The 18,672-nt window shown below is 39.6% G+C and overlaps 3 protein-coding genes across 3 annotated transcripts; 1 reads left to right on the forward strand and 2 right to left on the reverse strand.

Annotated features, from left to right (window-relative positions):
• Window positions 1-295: 295 nt before the first annotated feature.
• On the reverse strand, window positions 296-4,277 carry LOC133717581 (uncharacterized). Its single transcript, XM_062144302.1, has 15 exons — window positions 3,687-4,277; window positions 3,480-3,613; window positions 3,229-3,372; window positions 3,029-3,140; window positions 2,823-2,905; window positions 2,598-2,737; window positions 2,267-2,477; window positions 2,025-2,114; window positions 1,637-1,892; window positions 1,395-1,504; window positions 1,227-1,325; window positions 1,085-1,132; window positions 840-950; window positions 654-744; window positions 296-545 (listed from the first exon to the last, which is right to left on the reverse strand). Exons 1-15 carry the CDS (start codon window positions 3,928-3,930, stop codon window positions 445-447), a joined length of 1,974 nt encoding a protein of 657 aa, XP_062000286.1. The 5' UTR covers window positions 3,931-4,277; the 3' UTR covers window positions 296-444.
• A 291-nt stretch (window positions 4,278-4,568) lies between these two features.
• LOC133717582 (protein LPA2) lies at window positions 4,569-6,286 on the forward strand. The gene is made up of 2 exons (XM_062144303.1): window positions 4,569-4,971; window positions 5,857-6,286. The coding sequence occupies exons 1-2, from the start codon at window positions 4,605-4,607 to the stop codon at window positions 6,000-6,002; spliced, it is 513 nt and encodes a 170-aa protein (XP_062000287.1). The 5' UTR covers window positions 4,569-4,604; the 3' UTR covers window positions 6,003-6,286.
• Window positions 6,287-10,710: 4,424 nt separating this feature from the next.
• Window positions 10,711-12,048, reverse strand: LOC133717089 (protein EXORDIUM-like 3). The gene has a single exon (XM_062143724.1). It carries the CDS (start codon window positions 11,959-11,961, stop codon window positions 10,945-10,947), a length of 1,017 nt encoding a protein of 338 aa, XP_061999708.1. The 5' UTR covers window positions 11,962-12,048; the 3' UTR covers window positions 10,711-10,944.
• Window positions 12,049-18,672: the final 6,624 nt, after the last annotated feature.

Genomic DNA, 18,672 nt, shown 5'->3' on the forward strand with positions numbered 1-18,672 from the left:
GAAAACTGATTGATAAATTGATAATTTACTTATAAACTTTATCTAATTAGTAGAAACTGTAGTAAGAATTTGGCCGGACAAATAATTTGATGATAGTCTTCTGGCAACATATAATTCATCGCCAAAGAAGTAATATGGCACACACTTATCAGAATATTTCATCGGCAAAAGTTTCTCATATATCCCATATCTCATCTTAATTCTTAAAGATGTGCATTTGAGTCTTGACAATGATGAATTTGATGAGATCGACTAGATCAACGAATGATTACATGAAAATAAAATGAATCATCAATGACATGAAAATAAAAATATGCGACAGATTTTTAATAAGAAATGTATTTTTTGTTAGAGGGAGAACTAACAAACGAATAATTTACACCGAGAGTATAGGAAAATTTGCAGCCACATGTGAGAGCACAAACTCTAACTTACAAGAAATTCCTACCTAAAGCTCACAACAGGGCGTTTACTAGTCAGGGTTACTATCCATTCACAGATAATTGAATTTACTTCCTCAGGCAGTTCGTCGTGAGGACAATGACCTGGAATTTCAATAACAATGAGAAATATTAACTTCCAGAAAATTTTAGAGCATAAACCAGAAGAGAAGGGAGAGGCAGGAGAGAATTTTTCTGTAGAATTTTACCCACCAGCATCCAATTCCTTGATTAAGAACCCATCGGAATGCTCTTTAATCATAGCCACTTTTGATTTGGAGTTGGATATTGGATCTCTCATTCCCTATAGCACATTATTTGAGTAAGGATGAAAAGGAAAAAAGGAAAAAACATATGATGGAAGAGAGAGATGTCACTGTAATTTTCTCTACTTGTTACCTGGATAATGAGAACCTTTTCCTTGAATCCTTTCAAAAGATAATTAAGAGGAAGTGAGAGATTGAAGCTAAAAACGCTTTCTAGGACCACTGCCACCCCAGGATCATATGACTGTTGTTTAGGTAAAGGAAGTTTTTCACAAAATTAGAAATGCTCTATAAAGCTGTATTAGAAAAGTAAAACACTGATTGTGGTTCCTAGTTCCTACACAACTGATAAAATATACATAATAGGAAAAAGGATACTGCTCTTAGCATTTCATTTATAAGCCAATTGTCCACTCGCTCTGTTTTCTGCAGGAAACTCAGCAAAGGTGTACTAAAATAAGAAAAAACAGAGCTACTAAACAAGTGATGCAAAATGAGAGAGCAATAGAGACAGACTAACATTTGGATAGCAATTCTGCACTATGTCCTTGAGTTGAAACCTTAGGTAGAACAAAAGAAATCGAGCACCCAGCCATGAAGCCCCTGATGTTTTTCTTTCCTAAAAAGGAATACATATGATAAAGTTGTCTATCATATTCGATATCCTGCAAGTTTTAATCATACTTACTTTAGTGAATGGCGGGGAGGAGTATGGAATAACCTCACCCCCACTGTTAATCAGAACAACAGATTTGGCCAGAGCAGGCCAAAGACGAGCAACAATTGCAATAATATAACCTGGAAACAAAAAAAAAATGACGATAAGATGGATAAGCTACAGAAACTGTATTTGTATGTCTAAGCATGCTAAAAGGAAGATCATAAGGACTGTTCTATCAGATGAAATATACATTTCAGTATAAAACATACCACCAATTGAGTTCCCAACAAGATGCACTGGTTCACCCACAACTTCAAGAATGAAATCTCTAAGCATTTCAGACCACAGGAGTTCAGTGTACACAATATTTGGCTTCTCTGATTTCCCAAATCCTAAAATTGTAATGGCCCAAACTCGGTTTCCACTTTCAGCGATGCGACCTAGGTTATCACGGTAATGCTCCAAAAAGGCTCCAAAACCATGCACAAGCAGAATAGCAGGACCTTCATGACCAACAACAGTATACTGACAAAAGGATAGTATCTTAGTGGAAGATTATATGCCACATCTACAAATTATTTCTAGCCAAGTAGTTTGCCAGATTAAAAGCCATGGCATATCATTGAACCAGCAAAAGAATAGTTTCGAACAGAATACCTGAATTAGATAGCCTTTCCATCTCCAGATACGAATATGATATCTTCTATCATTACTTATCTGACTTTTGAGAGCCAGAAGCCAATACCACTGCCACAAGAATATCTCAATTACTTAATACTTGCAACTATTATGCAAAAATAGAGTGACTTTTATAATTTAGCAACCTCACAAGGTAAATCTCAAAAGAATCACTTCAGTTGAAACATAAAAGTATAATCTGTGCATAACTGATATAGCACCTCCATTGAGCACACTGAATCAACAGCAGCAGAAATTGTTGCTCCTGAACCAAAAGGAGATAGAAATCCACAGTTTCGTTCTTTGTCATGCTTAATAGCTTCAAAATATACTCTCCTTCTGGATAGGATGCCAAGAGAAAGGGCTGTACCAAAGAGAGTATTAAATGAAGCTCCATCCCGGCTTTCAGCATAGGGCATCCTTTCATGCACCCTGCAACATAGTTATGCCAAAAGAACTTGCTCTTAATACATTTATGAATCAAAAAGGAAAATATCATTGTTTTAGGGCCTTTTATAATTTAAAAAATATGCAGAAAATGTGACCACATACTTCTGCCAGAAGTCATCCCGTGATTCTCCATCCAAGTATCTCAAGTATGCACCCAAAGAATTCAATACCGTGCTCGTCTGACCCCCCATAGAATTTCCTTTTGTGGTGGAAAACACTTCATCACGACTCTTTGACTGGACCTGAACACATCTAAACCTTGAATGGGTTTCATTGCTTTCCCAGGCTTTAAAAAATATTCATCAATACTGTTTCAGTCAACCATACCTTGATTGAAGTCCACCTCTCTTGCATTTTGCATGGATTTGCGTTTACAAACTCCTTCAAATCATCAAATGTGGGCATAGGACCTAAATCATAGTACAGTCACCATTAGCATCAGTACTAGTTACAAATTATATCCTTGCTAAAATTACTGAAAAAGAAATCAAGAAGAAGTATAAGCGGAAGCATTAACAGTCTTGGAACTTTACCCCAGTCCAACTCCATTGCACTACCGGAAAATGTAGCTGGCGGAAGCGGCATGGTTATTGGCAATCGAAGTTTAGTAAAGTCATTGTAGGAATCAGGAATGCCCTTCAAGCTCTACACAATAGCCAAGTTAACTCACTCATCCACTCATCAATCACCATCTCTCAACATAAACCGAAAAACAAACCAATATCAAAACTACCTTCACATCATAAAACGGCGTCCGCCACAGCACAAAGTCAGGGGCAGAAGGCATTGTTCCCAATCTGTCCTTGACAACACCAACCATCTCCCTTAAACCATACTCTACCTCCTCCTCAGCATACACAGTGCTCACAACCCGAACCTGTTCCAATCCTCTACAATGAGTCCATTCAGTACTTCAACTAGTCTCTCATACACAGTAATTAATCGAAAACTAATATCTTCTTTCAATTCACAAAAGTTATCAACCTTTTCTACAATCTCTTGTATCACATTCTCTGCATTCCCAAACCTCACCATCAAGTTCGTACCTTTATCTCTCAACGAGTTTCTCAAATCTTCTAAAGCAACCGCAACCATTTCCAGCATTTCGTCCCCAAAACCTACACAATTGATTATACTCCAAATCAAATTCGCTATACGTATTCGCGTACTGACCAGTGTGTATATACTTACGGGAGAGAATACGGTGGTCGAAGACATAGAGAGGAATAGCTCCGGAGTGATTAGCGGCGGCGAGAAGAGCTGGATGATCGTCGATTCGGAGGTCGTGCTTCAGCCAAACGACGGCGGCGCCGGTCTTAGCTCCGCCGTTGACTGAAATTTGAGCTCGGAAACGGCACCGTTTCGGCGAGTAAAGGTGGGTTCTTGGGGAGAAGGAAAGCGAGGGAGAGTGTTGGAGAGTGAAGAGTGAAGCCATTACTGTCCATTAGAGGAAAGCCAAGGTTTTTATTGGAGAAAAATTGGGGTTAAAATTTAGGGTTTTGCATTGTTGGAGATGAAAACAAAGAATTCAAATTGTATGTGTGGCAGAGCAAAATTAAAATAAAAAATAAAAAAAAGGGTTAATCTGGGATTATGTGAAGGAGAACAGACCAAGTAGCAAGTGAGTAAGGTAAGTTGGTCGAGCGGTTTAACATGGATTTCTTATGTCTAGATTTGAATTTTGGTTGTGATCTGCAGATTTGAGAGACATTCGAGTTCGTGCACCAATTTGTGATCAGCAAGTTTGAGAGGCATTCGATTTCGTGTATCTATGATGAGAGATTTGTCTGACTTTACTGATATATTCTTATACACCTCCGAATACTTATCGAGTGGATGTGTTACTAACTCGATTTAAAATTATAAATATTGATAGTGTGGGTGTGTTACTAACTTGACTTTGTTGAGATATTTTTATAAACGTTGATCTGAATACTGATATAATGAGTGTGTTACTAACTCGATCTAAATACTGATAATGTGAATGTGTTACTAATTTTCTATAACGTAATTGAGATGACATACTAAAATTTACAAAACGACGTGTCGTTGGTGTGGGAAACGCACAAAAAGGAGCGAAATTTCAGCATTAACGAACTAAAACAGAAAATGGCGCTATCCTATCATCTTCTTCCTCGGCTCCAATTCACCAAAACGGTGCGTTTCACTGCGAAGTCTCAGACCCCAACAGAGCCGTCGTCCGAGGGCAAAGAGGTCCCGCCGAAGAAACCCAGTTCCCAAGGGATGGGATTCGGGTCGTCGGCGACTTCTGCGAGCAATTCCAGTGTGAGTTCGAAGCAAAAGAAGGGGAGGGCTTCGATTATACGGCGGTCGCCGGTGGAAAAGCCGGTGCTTTTTAGCGAAGAAGATGAGGCTAAGGTGAAGGAGATGGGGAGTAATGAGGGTGCTTTTGTGGTAGCTTGGTTGGTGCTTGGAGGTGTGATTCTAGTTGAAGGTCTTGCTCTTGCTACTTCGGGTATGGTTATTTCTTTTTGGGTAATTTTACTGGTATCAGATTAAGTTCAAAGCATTTGAATATGACTGAAAGCTCAATACTTTAGTGTTATTAGTAACAGTATGATTTGACCTGGGGGGAAAAGCTAAGTTAGTTACAATGATGAACGCGCAATTTTGTATCCGAATTAATGTTTTCTGTAGTAGAAATTATCACGTTGACAACAACAATTTCCCTGTTGACTAAATTTGCAAAAGAGGCCTTTTTGGTCGGGAAAGATTGGGGTTAGTGTAAGTGGTGATTGTTTTTTGCATCTTTGGTTGTCTCAGTCCAACATCTAGGTCAGTTAGTGCTCATTTAGAACCCAATTACGTGTCTTGAGTCATTTCCGGTCCTTATTTTTTTTGTTTAGATGTATCAGCTGTGGCCTATTACACCAGATTGTTTGTCATAATTTGTGGCTCAACTTGAGACGACAGTTGTAGACCTTCGTAGTTAGTTGGACAATTAATATACACCAATTTGATCTTCTTCCGGGATGCTCAAGCCTCTCAAGTCTCAACTATCACACTCTAATGCTTACATCAGTTGAGATTAACCAGAACAATGATAACTTTCCGAAGATCTTCTGTGTCTTTCAAGATTTTGTCTTTGACAATATAACACCGTGTTGCAAACCATATCTTTGAGAGTATAACCTGTTTAGCTGACGATTCAGATTATGCAAGTGTCAATCATCAGTTCTCTACATGTTCGAAAAACCAGTCTACTGTCCATATGATTAATTGCTTTGGATGTGGATCTTTATGTATAAAAGAAACATGCAAATTATTCTGTAACTGAATTGACAAAGCATGCTTTGTGTTCTTTTTCACATTTTTAGTAATTTGTTAATTTGCATTTCAGGCTTCCTTCCAGAAAAGTGGGATAAATTATTTGTGAAGTATTTATATCCATCTTTTACGCCAACAGTCCTCTTGTTCATTGCTGGAACAACTGCATTCGGAGTAATAAAGTACCTGCAGAATGAGGAACTCAAAGGTCAGAAATGATATTTACCTAGTATAGAGAGAAACTTTCAGGTACATGAGGAGGCGCAATTCAGTAGTTTTTAAGGTTGTAATTGATAGAAAGATGAATATACTAAGAAATTGCAGACCACCTACAGTGCTTCATTTAATCAGTTCTCTTAATTGACCCTTGGTTTGTTGTAACACTCGTCATGTGGGATCACTCAAGTCCCATGCCTATGGATTGAGGGAAACCTCATGATCTGATTTCTTGCATGGAATTGGACCGTCCAGTTAGTTCGGATAAGAATCCAAACATTTTCATATGTGACAATCTCTACACACTATTCCTCTATCTTCATATCATGCTTGTGGGCCTTTTTACTTATATTAGTTTAGACCATACTAGTGAAAAGATCATTGTTAGAAACCAGCAAATTCTCTCATACAACATTCATCCTGTCATCTTTATCTGGTACTATAACAGGCTTTTCATAATTGCATTACAAGTTTCTGTTCTGCTATTGATTTTTTATTTCTATTTTCCTTCTTCTTCCCTATCGTAGTGACCCAGCCATGCATGTCACTATCCCCTACCCTCATCATAGGTATTCATTGAGTTAGTTATGAGCTTGTGAGTTGTGACTAGAAACCGCGTTTCTCACCATTGAATCCTTGTTCTTGTTATGGTCTTTATTAACCTTTGTCAACCTACATTACTTTTTTGGCCTGGAAAGATGAAAGGGTGGTCTGCATTTATTTGTATAACCATTTAGTCAATTACTTTAGTGACTAGAACTTCACTGTTCTCTAATTGCATCCATGTCCCACTAAAGTAATAACTCTTACCTCAATGCTAGCAAAATGGTTTTCATATACCCAACTGCATAATTTATGTTTGGTGTTAATGGGGTTGAAAAAATATGTGCACTTTCACTACTGCCCTGCCCAGCACAAAAGGATAGTGAAAATGAGAAGCATATTCGAACCGACTGAACTGATCACAGTGGTTGCAAATGGTGGCTGTTATAATCCATCATTTGGATGGCCTACAACCGTTGTTCTGACATTAATTCCTTTTTTTACCTTCATTTATAACAATGAACGATGATCTACTGGAATTTTTCAAGCATGCATATTTAAACCTCATCTCTGGTGTGGTGAAATAACGATTACTGTGAACTAACTACAGCCACTACGAGGGAAAGAAAGAGTGGAAGTGGTGACGTTTCTCTTCAGATACTTTGAAATGAATGGAACCCTTCAGCTATGCTAATATCCTAGTCTCTCTCACCACTTCAGCTAACTAGAGATCGACCTTTTAAGTTTTGATGTTTCGTGTTGGTAGGGCTTTTTTGGCCCAAGGCCCTACAGTTGGTGGGTAACTGGGTACTACCACTACTACACGTCTGCACCCTTGGTACTAGAATCACTGTCAAGTTCTAAACTTGACAAATCCGAATTTATGCGAGTTTGGTTACCTGGGTCATATTCTGGCTGCCTTTAATTGGATCACTAGCTTCAAAAGGACCACCCCAATCATTCACTAGCCGCGTTTCAGTTAGCTCTAGTTTCCCAATTTATTCACTTGCTTCTGAGACTCAGCTTCATCAAAGTTGCGTGAGAGAATTAGATGACAATGAGCTTGAGGTCCCCCTCCTCTAGTTATTCTTCTTCTTCTTCTTCTCACTCTGCTGTTATATCTGAACTCACCCGACCCTAGTACTTTGAGGGCCATTAGTTTAAGTGTTGTTTTCTCCAACAAGCTTCTTAATTCCCTAACCACACAGACATCCACCCTAAATATGATAAACCAAACAAACACTACAAGTTCAAGTTTTGTGAAACGCAACTGGGGATTGAGCTTTCCAATAGTTCTCCACGGGGACCCAGGAAATGAGTATCAAGTAATTACAACATAGACAAAACAAAAGCATACAAGAGCTGAACCTATTTTATACACAAAAAAGGCTTAAAGGTCAAAGACTTGTGCATCAGGCGCCGCTTACCACTTTACTATTCTATTTTAAAAAATTTGATTAAGATAACCGCTTACCACTTTACTACTCTCTTTTGAAAATTGGATTAAGATAATGAAAAGTGCTAAGCATTTGAGTGGCTTTGGCTACTCCTACTCTTCCATTTTATGTCAATTTTTTGATGTTTTTGAATTGCAAGTTGATGGAAATTAATTAGGAGTGACAGCCAGCTGGTTTTCTTCCTAAACCTAAATAGTGGCCTCTCCACTTTCCTTGGCGTAACCCGAATTGGCCAAACCATCCAGCTATATACCACAAAATTGCCTGCAAATCAGTCAACTTGTAAGCGTGTGTACAGTTATTAGGTCGTAATCGATTTTCTACCAACTCATACAGTTGTAGAGATTCGCAAATTAACTTGGGAAAATATGCGTGTTTAGTATCACTTCACCTCTTCATCTATAATCATGAGGTCACAGTTAACTACTATTCATTCATTTACCTAAATATGTTAAGCAAGCAAGAGTAAGTGTATCATCAAGTAATACAAATATAGAATATATTTACATCCTTCACAATAATATGAGATTACACTTTATTGCGTGCTATATATATGCCTGCTGTTTTACTCACTTGATCGGTCTTGCATTTCTTGTTATTGAACAATATGAAGACGAAATTGATCTCAAATCATTAAATAAAGGGATTCAAAAATCAATACTCTTGACATTAATACTACGGGTCTTGTCATTGTATTTTAATACTCTTGTCATTATTCTTAACAATTAAAGTTAAAATTCCAGTCATTCTCGCAGTTTAATATCAAGAGTATCTCAATCCTCCCCACTGCCATGAGATGTATTCATTAGTCATTACTGATTACTGATCATTAGGTCTACTTTTAATATCACATCCAACACTGCATAACAGCTGGTGCCCAATTCTTCAAGTCTTAAACAAAAGCCTGTTACAGTCTTATAGTCAACCTTGGTTCTTTGTTCTTACTTCTTTCGTTCCTTGCTCTTGCTTGGCAAGTTAAGAACATGGTAGAAACTTTCAACACTAGGTAAGCCATGTCGTGCTTTTCGGCAGAATTATTAAGCAGCTGCTGCACTCTGTTTCGTCCGCAGTACACAACAAGGTGTGCGATCCTTTTCATAAAGTGAAGAAAGAAGAAAAAAAATCTGAAAAAGCAAATTCAAAAGATTGAATTATGGAGAAGAAAGAAGGGGAGGACGAGTACATCATAAGCCTCGAGGGCTCAAATCCCAGTAAAGTTGATTGACCCGAGAAAATTGAGAGCTTTTTTTTTTTGAGAGAAAATTGAGAGCTTAAACAGAAGAAAAGAGCAACAAGTGGGGACTCTAAAGATTGAAGAGACTCCTCTCTCATGAATGATCTAAAGGTTACACAGCTTTGTCTCTGAAAGTGACACTCGATCAAGTGTGTGTAATGAGCTTGAAATGAATCTCATTGCCAAAATAATGAATGTGAGTCAAGTGGTGAATAGACTGATATCACCATTCACCAAACGTTTTGATTCCTTGTACGTTGCTGTAAGCTTAGGTGAATGGTTTCAATTTTGGCCAAACCCCATAACTCCAAATTATGGTGGAAGCTTCATGCTCCTTTTTTTGTGTAGATCATGGAAATTGTAGCCTCCATACCTCTATTTGTTCACATGGGAAGTAGATTGGCGAAATTGGCTGGTAGCGATATATGTACTCTCCTCAAAAAAGAAAAAAATAGAAAAAAACGATTTATGCACTCTAACTTTACCTTAGTGTAATTATAGATTGAATAAGTTACGATCTTATAAGATCATTATAAAGATATTCACAAATTATCTTATAAAATTTCTTAGGAAAATTCAATACAATATAATATGATTTTTAGCTTTCTTAAAGTCACGTTGTTTAATGTTCAATAATTAAAGGTTACACATGATGTTCTAAATTACAATTCTCAAAAGTTTCATCACAATGATGTTCATGAGCATAGACTTAATCAAAGAGATAGCAAGTTATGATGATATAAGATCATGGATGTAGATCCTACATTTTCTTGTCTTTTCTAGGTGAGATCATCAAGGGTCCGAGCCTATGATGTTACAAGAAAAAAAAACAAGTTTAGTGGGTAGACTCAAAAGTGGCGATTATCTTATTAATGTAATTATGATTACATGAAGCAAATCAAAATGAATAATCTTGTAAGTTTAATTAACCAAACAATTAAAACAATCAACTTGTAATCAGTATTACAATCACATGTTTACTAAGTACTTTTATTAGGGATAATACTTGGCTAACCAATTATAGCCAATAACAAGAGAAGATGTATCTAATAACCAGCTAAAAATACTTGACAAAAATGTGAAGATGATTCCACCGCAATAAATTATGAGTATTATATTTACTAGATGAACACGTGTCCTTTTATTATTGAACATATATAGTTAGTTAACCAAATATTATCCTTTCATTAGCCTTGTCTTAATTTCGTTATCGTTATCAACTCAGTGTGATACAAGATTCAATTTCAGACACTTATCTTATTATATACATTCGACTACTAGTTAAGTAAGTTCGAATCTCCCATTTCCGGTTGCTAAAAAGGTAGGATTGTTGGTCAAGGTCCACCAAACGTAAGAGAGGCGAGTAATGAGGCACTAAATATAGTCGAGCGAATAAAGACGAGCCATTGTAGTCTATCAATGCTCATCCAATCAGCTTTAAAATATCTTCAATGGCATCACCTACTCGAATAAGGCGGGAACAAAAACCAGTTGCTAATTTTGTATACAAAAATCAGTATACAACAAAATTATACATATAAATCATTATTACAATAATAATAATAATTAACATCCTTCGCTAACTTTAACTAATTACGCATTAACAAACAAAAGCAAAAGCTCTTTCATCAGAGCCAAAAACAACCAGAACCCGAAAAAAGGAAAAATTTAAAACAGACCCGAAATAGAAAGCAGTAAAAATTACAAACTTTTACTGGTCGAGTGCATTAGGTCCGGTACAGTAACTCAAAACGTGACTCCAAATCCACTGCACCAAAAACTTGCGCCGGATTCCGTTCATGTTGTACGTGGCGCCGTCGTGGTCGTCCATCAGCTGCCCCGTGTACGACCCCCCTCCTCCGGTGCCGTAGATCCCCTCGCAGAGGTCGGCGATCTCCACCGGAAAACTGGGGTCCTGGCCGGCGTACCAAGCGTTCACTAGAGGGTTGCTGGCCAGCTCGGCAATCTCGTGAGCTATAACGCTTATCATCCCCTCCACGCCGACGTCGCCGTTCGGAGACTTGAACGGCTTCAGCCCCGGCATGTACTCCGGCACGGCGTACGGGTACGCGCAGACCCCGGGGCAGAGCTTCGCGGAGTTCCCGACCCACGCGTACGGCAGAGTGTAGCCGACGATGGACGGGAACGTGAAGTAGTGGAAGCCGCAGACCTGGCCGCAGAAGTCCTGGACGGTGACGTCGTCTGACGTCAGCAGGAGGTAGAGGCCGCCCTGAGGGTTGGTGGGTAAGGGGCGGGTTTTGGCGGTGACGGCGGACTTGATGACGGACTGGATGGAGAGGCGGGTGAGGGATTTGCCGTGGGAGTAGAAGCGGTCGTTTTTCTCGGCGCCGAGGTGGACGGTGCGGGAGACGTTCTGGCCGGTCTGGTCGGTGTAGAGCTGTACGGTCTTCCACCAGCCGGCGACGGAGGGGGGCTTGGAGTCGGCGGCGGAGATGGAGCTGAGGAACTCACGAATGATCTTCTTCTGGCGGCGCTGCCACGTGCCGTACCAGATTGTGTGGACGGTTATGTCGGCAGTGAGGACCGGCCCCATGTGGTATTTAAGGTGGACAAAGTCGGAGGAGCCTTCGAATTTTTTGTTGTTGCCGAGGGCGAGGTCAGTGTTGTTGGCCTTGAGGTGGGGCCAGGGCCGCCATGAAGCGGCGGAGAGGAGTAGGGAGAGTAGGGTGAGGAGGGAGAGGAGCAACGGAGCCGGTGACCGGCGCATTTTGATTGGAGTGAGTGAGTGAGTGAGTGAGAGAGAGAGAGAGAGAGTGAAATGTGAAGTAGGAAGCTCACAAGTGTTTGTTTTTGTCGCAGAGAGGGTATATATAGGAGAAGAGATATTTTATTTGAATTTTGGTTTAGGTTTTTTGAGAGTGGGTAAAATAAAAATTGGAGATGTCATTGGTTTGCGGGTAATGGAGGACAGGTAGATTCTTAAAGCCAAGACTGGGCGGGGACGGAGATGGGGCCGGAAGTCAGACGTGGCAGGGAGGCATCATCATGGTCACCGTCTCCATCTGATCACACTTGATCCCAGCCCTCTGTGATTCTTTAACTTTCTGCTTTACGTTTTGGAAGCGCGGGAAAATTAGTGTTCATGGTGAAACCCTAACACATAATAAAATGGAGAAAAATTCAGTCACCGTCCCCAAATTATGCTGCCAAGGCCAATTTGATACCCGAACTCTCAAAAGTATCAATGTGATACCCAAACACGTATTTTGATATCAACGTGATACTTCCGTTAAAAATTCCTAACGGCTCCGTTATTTGATGACGTGGCAAGCACGTGGAGACAAAAAAAGAAGTTAAATGACCAACTTACCCTTTTATTTTTGTTAATTCATTTTTATTTTTATTTTTCTTTTCATTTCTTCTTCTTCTTCTTCTACTTCTTCTGTTCTAACTAAACAGCCGCAACCACCAGCCAGCAGCCACTCACCCCAAACTAAATTTCGATTTATGCATCGAACGCGAGCTCGGCCCCGACCACTGGGTGAAAACATGAACAATTTCTTTGCCTATAAGTTTGTAATCAATGACAAACATAAGAAAGAGAGAAATCAGCCCAAAGCATCATTGAGATACCTAACTTTTGCATTATTCATATTATGTGCAAATTGAGAGAGAAAAAAATTTTAAAACACAGAACTCTTTGAATCCCAGAAAATACCCAAACTAACAATTAAACTCTCATTCTCATATGAATCCGTATCCACAACCCCAATCCTGGCCTTTTTTCCCTGCAAATCCCATATCCCATCTATATCCTTTTCATTCTCAACTGGAAAGATCTCTCCATATCAGCCATTTTTAACACTACGAAAATTGTCGGATTGGTACAGAGGTATTGATCTTCATGTATTGCATCTTTACAGCAAAAGGACATGAGATACGGACTTCAAGATCAACCAAATAACAAAGGTTATTCAACACTGAAGGATTGTTAACTGATCCTTCTTCAAACTAGAAATAGAGAAAAAGACATTTAAAGTTCAATTATCCATAATTGTAGATTATGGTTCTTTGATTGTTGATTGTGAATGAGACAGAGACAAGCCGTCGATGAACCCACGGCCACCGCTACCATCAAGGTCGTTAGACCACTTCCGCCACCGCGACTCCGACGCTAGCTTCGCCAGCAGCCGCTCCTCCAACGGAATCAGCGGCGGCCTCGGAGGCTCAATCTCCAACTTCGTCCTCTACAAAGACCGCCCCTACCAACTTCGACCTCTACCAGCAATCTGCCCTCTCCACCATCAATTCCTACCTCTCCTCTCACTCCTCCAAGTCTTCCTCAAATTCCCAATCCCTCCCGCCAGAAAATATCACCAAGGCCCTCAAATTCGTCGTTGCCCTCTCAGTGATGGCCAAATTAGAACCCTCCCCAATCAAACCAGACGAGTCACCGATTAGAGGAGAGAGAGAGAGAGAGAGAGAGAGAGAGAGAGGAGCTCTGTGCTTTGGTGTTTTTGGGGTTTAGGAGTCGCCGATCAGAGGGGTGGGGGGAGAGAGAGAGAGAGAGAGCTTTGTGTTTTTATTTTAATTTTTTTTATTTTTTTAATTATAGTGAAAGACTATTCTGCCCCTGAGAAAAATATTACATAGGACCCACGTGCTTGCCACGTCAGCAAACAGATGGCCCCGTTAAGATTTTTTGACGGAAGTATCACGTTGATGTCAAAATACGTGTTTGGGTATCACATTGATACTTTTGAGAGTTCGGGTATCAAATTGGCATTGGCAGCATAGTTTGGGGATGGTGACTGAATTTTTCTCAATAAAATGTCTATAATCTCATTATAGTAACAAACTTTCCCGTCTCCGTCTCCGTCTCCGTTAGGCTCAAAATTTTCCACCTCTATTCTTCTATTCATGCAATAACTGAGGGATAAGGAGCCTAATCTCTGGAATTTTCTCGACCTTATTTTGAAAAAGAGACAGAGAATGAAGCTAAACGTAGAATGCAATTTAATTCAAGCTTGAGTAATATTTATGGGTCATTTCATGCGTTTATGACTTTATGATTCATATAAAGTACAATTTGTGTCATTATTTAAGTGAGTAGCTTATTAGTTTCATAGAAAGAAAGATTAATCGTAGTATTTGGGTGATTTATTTAATTAAAGAAGCAAATGTAGTGCCACGTTGTTGTTTGAAGCGGTGCAGCAAATTAAATACACGTTTGGAACTTGAGTCTCCATCAGAATTTATGGATCACCTCTACTCTAATTAGTAATGTACATTATGGAGTCAAATTAGTAAAGATTGGACACTCTTTTCTATAATTCGCTCTGTTACTAATTAAGTGCTTAACGCACTCATTTTCAGATAAAAAAGATAAGGGAAACAAAAGATTGCAGTACGGAGGAGGGAGGAGGTGTCAAGTGTGTGGTTCGAGCTATAAAGAACCAATAAGCTTGGTGGACGTGTACGATGGAGGACAAGATAGTCAATGTCAGTAGTCAGTTCTGGTTATCCGAACCCTTTGCTCAGCTTATCTCATTTCAGACTGTTTGTCCTGTCCTTCAACCCCCGTCCTTCACCCAATTCATATATCCTCGTGAAAAATATAGCTAATGCTACTTCTTTTTCTCATCAAGCATTGATAAATTTTGAGGAATGATTTCCAGATCGATTTATATGGAGGAGATAAATAATCAAAGGAACGGTGGTCCTGTAGTTGCTGGTGTTAATTTTGTTCTCTAAGATAATAATGCACGCAACATGATCCGAACAAGTAGTCCTAGGCTCCTAGCTAGCCAGCTAGCTATAGTTGATACGAGTTAGTGTTCCATTACCAGCCCCAACTGTAAACTGTTCAGTCATCAGTTTAGGTCGATTTGGATCAACCGGTCCATACCCTATAATTTTCTTTATGCATATATTGTCCCTGTCAACACAAGCTCTTCTTCTTAGTTCTTCTAGATCGACGGTTAGTTTTTGACTGTTAGGACCGGAAAATATGCCGATCAGTAAACGACCAGCAATGGTCTAAAAACAATGGCAATCAATAATTATGACGATCTAGTTTCCCTGTCATGCAACACAAGCCCTGAACCGTATCTTTCTGTTCAACTTAAAACTTCTGCACAATAGTAATCCCTCACTCTGAAGAAGGTGATGATGACCCTTTGATTCACTAAACCTACAAGACTTGCCGATCGCATTCTCTTATAGTTACAAACCATTGAAATTTTTGTCCATTAATTATCACAACTTATAAATACGATTATATGTTTATGTATTCATATATATTACGCGCACGATGAATGATATAAAACAGAGTTGTTAGTTGTACACCGTGCATTAGAATACTAGTGTTAAATAACTTAGTAAAGTGTCAACAACGTACACCTCCATACTAGTGTTCAACATGATGCATTGTAACAATACTACACTAATTTTCACGCGATATAGATTGACAATTTTGTATCTCGAACACAATGTTAAATAGTGTACGGGACGAGACGATTATTGTTTCATGTGAAGCTAAAACCCCACCATGTTAACAGAAAGATCCGGTCCAACTGTTTACCTTTGGCCCAAAACCGAGTGAACAAACAAACAACTTTACAATTTACAGTAAAACACAAGTTGGGTAAAAAAGCAACAAAAAAATAAAAATCAGTGGTGCAAATCACGGAGTAAATTGCGCGGCCACTAAAGATAGAATTGATGAGTCAGAAGTAAAATCGTACAGCTGAGACCGGAGAGCGATGGGCCGCGGGCCAACTGGGTAGGTGGGCCGGAACAGATACCTGGGCCCCACCGTTGAATGTGATGCGACGCTTTAAGACGCATGCATGGCACCGAAGATGGGATGATGTGTACGTGCGAGTGTTTTGCTCCCACGCGCGCGTATTGAGCGGCGGAAGAGACAGAGTTTTGCGCGAACTTTGGGGTCTTTTGCGGGAGGACGGGTAACAGTTTCGTCCGGTATTAAGTTGTACTCTCGTTCCTGCTAGTGAAAGAAACGCGCCGCTCTGTGTGACTTTTGCGGTGGAATTTAAGCTAAATTACATTACAACACGTACTATGTAAAAGATATTTTCAATTTAGGCACTCGACTATTAAAAGTTCACAGTTTGTCCCATAGTATCTGTTAAATCGTCATTTTGAGAGCATACTCCACGATTGTATGTATTTTATGTCCTCTAATTTTTTGTTTGCTGCAAATTAAATATGAGGTACAAGAAAAACGATCATTTGAAACTTTCAAGATTCGATATTCCTTCTCTCTAGCCAACCCAGCTTCCAGCTTTCCCCCTCCTCCCCCCCCCCTTTCTTGCCAGATCTAGATCTCTCTGATCTGGATCTTTGGCTTGAAAGTTGGGGGAGATATTTTCCCTCTTCGCGAGGCTTATCCCTACCCTTCTCGTGGTAGCTCCCTGCTGCCCCGGTGGTGGCAAGTATGCTTTCCCTTTTGTCTTTGCTTTCCTGTCCTTCCCAGATCCCCTTTTCCAACCATTCCTAATCTTTAATTTTCAGCATACCCATCTCTCTTTGTCTCAAATCTCTGATTCATCATGGTTAAGATGCACATCCTCCTCACCCATCGGACTCCACTTCACCGATTGCTCCTTGGTCCATCGGAGCTCTGTCGTCGGCGTTGTTTGGATTGTCTGTTTTAACGGGTTTTTCCCGTCCCTGCGCGTAAACCCTTTGAATACGGTAGTGCAACAAGGGTCTGCACGGTCTTTGGCCGTCTGTCCCTTTGATCCCTCTGCGGATCAGTCTCCTTCTCCTTATCTCTTTTTCTTTTTTTCTTCTGCATTGGTTACTGTCTTTGTTTCAGAGGATGTTTTGTATGGTTTAGAGATTTGGGTTATGGAGATATTTCGATGGGTTCTATGCTGCTGTACTTGCACGGGATTGTTTTGGTTGGACTCCAAGTCTTCGTCGGCAGATCTGGTGACGTTTCTGTGTCACCTTTGGGCTTGGCTGGTGGCGGCGACGTCACTATGTCACCTCTCTCCTGTTCGATCTGCACTGCGGCTGAAGATTGTAGGGCTATTTGGTTTTGTTTGTTGTTGTTTGTTGGTTTTTATTTTGGCCCGTTTTGGGTCTTTTGTTTGTAATATTGTTCTTGTTTGAATAAAAATCTTTCCATCACCAAAAAAAGATATTAAAAATTGAGACCATTTTGGGCAATGAGTGTTTGGCAAGATGATTTACATCTCAAGTTATTTTTAAAAAGATGGAAATGATCGACTACGTGTTTGGCAATGTTATCAACATGATATTTGATCTTAAAATGTGTATATGTCTGTGGAAAGAGACTTTATCCAATGAAAAACTTAAAAAAGTGATGGGACATTGGGACGCCGGAGGTGCCAACATTAGAAGAAAAGTTTAATTACTCATCTCTTTTATACTGTACATCCACACTTTTTTCTTATTAATAGGTGACAAATAGTACATAGTCACTACATAATGTATCCTTTTTCTGATAATGTCTCCTATCATATCTTAACAAAATACAAGAAAAACTTTCATGAAATGGATGTGTGTGTGTGTGTGTATTCAAATTTTCCCACACATTTCAAGCATGCATGCTTGGACTTTGGAGGTTTGCCTGTGTCAGTATGTGTTTGTATAAATTTGAGATGGGCCATGAAGTTAAATATATTTAATGTACTAGTCCCACTTACACTTGATACAGTTTGTCCAGTTTCACAATCTATATTTGCATGATTAAGCTAGCTACTAGCTAGACCCCCAGATATCGATCATTTTACGTAAGAGAGTCACATACCGCAGAGAGAACGGCCTTTGTTTCAGGCATAGCCTTTAGCTTCATAGCTTATTCATGTCCCAGCTCCCAGCAACCAGTTTAAACGAGAGTTCATTGATTCTATGATGTTTCGGAGTATATATTGAAATTTGATTAGTCACAATTGACGATATACCTCACACAATGAACTAATCTAATAACTTTCGACATGCTATAAAACACCTCGGAGTTTAGAGTTTGCGGAAAGAAGCCTGAAACGATGGGTTTGGCTGGCATCTGGTGCACGCTTGCTCTAAACTGCATGCTTATTCTGAATCCTCTGATGAGTTCTGAACTTCTGGTATAACACGAAAGAGCTGTAGCTAGGTTAAATTTGGAAGCTTGTATGAAAATCGGATGCAGTACGTTGTTGGTTGTATTTTAATTTCACAGCTTAACCCGACAACTTCTGGCATGAGGTACATATGATATACTATTTACCTGCATGCATCCATCTTTTTGTACCCTTTTGGGTAAAAGTAACTGCAGGCTACTTCACTTTCACATATGCATGAAAAACACATTACTAGATGGGAATAAATTGCAAGTTCCATTCACTTCTGGTAAGCCCTAGTTACTATGCTCGATCACCTGGGTTCATGAACCTGCATGAATAACTTTGTGCTTAGTTACTTAGCTGAAGGAATTGGTCGAATG

This window comes from Rosa rugosa, chromosome 6, assembly GCF_958449725.1.
Source record: "Rosa rugosa chromosome 6, drRosRugo1.1, whole genome shotgun sequence".
NCBI lineage: Eukaryota > Viridiplantae > Streptophyta > Magnoliopsida > Rosales > Rosaceae > Rosa > Rosa rugosa.

Coding starts and splice junctions, on each gene's coding strand:
- LOC133717089 (XM_062143724.1), bottom strand. CDS start 11,961: ATGCGCCGGTCACCGGCTCCGTTGCTCCTCTCCCTCCTCACCCTACTC.
- LOC133717581 (XM_062144302.1), bottom strand. CDS start 3,930: ATGGCTTCACTCTTCACTCTCCAACACTCTCCCTCGCTTTCCTTCTCC. Junction 1,505..1,636: donor TGTTGGGAACTCAATTGGTG/GTATGTTTTATA, acceptor TTTTGTTTCCAG/GTTATATTATTGCAATTGTT. Junction 951..1,084: donor TAAATGAAATGCTAAGAGCA/GTATCCTTTTTC, acceptor CCTAAACAACAG/TCATATGATCCTGGGGTGGC.
- LOC133717582 (XM_062144303.1), top strand. CDS start 4,605: ATGGCGCTATCCTATCATCTTCTTCCTCGGCTCCAATTCACCAAAACG. Junction 4,972..5,856: donor TCTTGCTCTTGCTACTTCGG/GTATGGTTATTT, acceptor TTTGCATTTCAG/GCTTCCTTCCAGAAAAGTGG.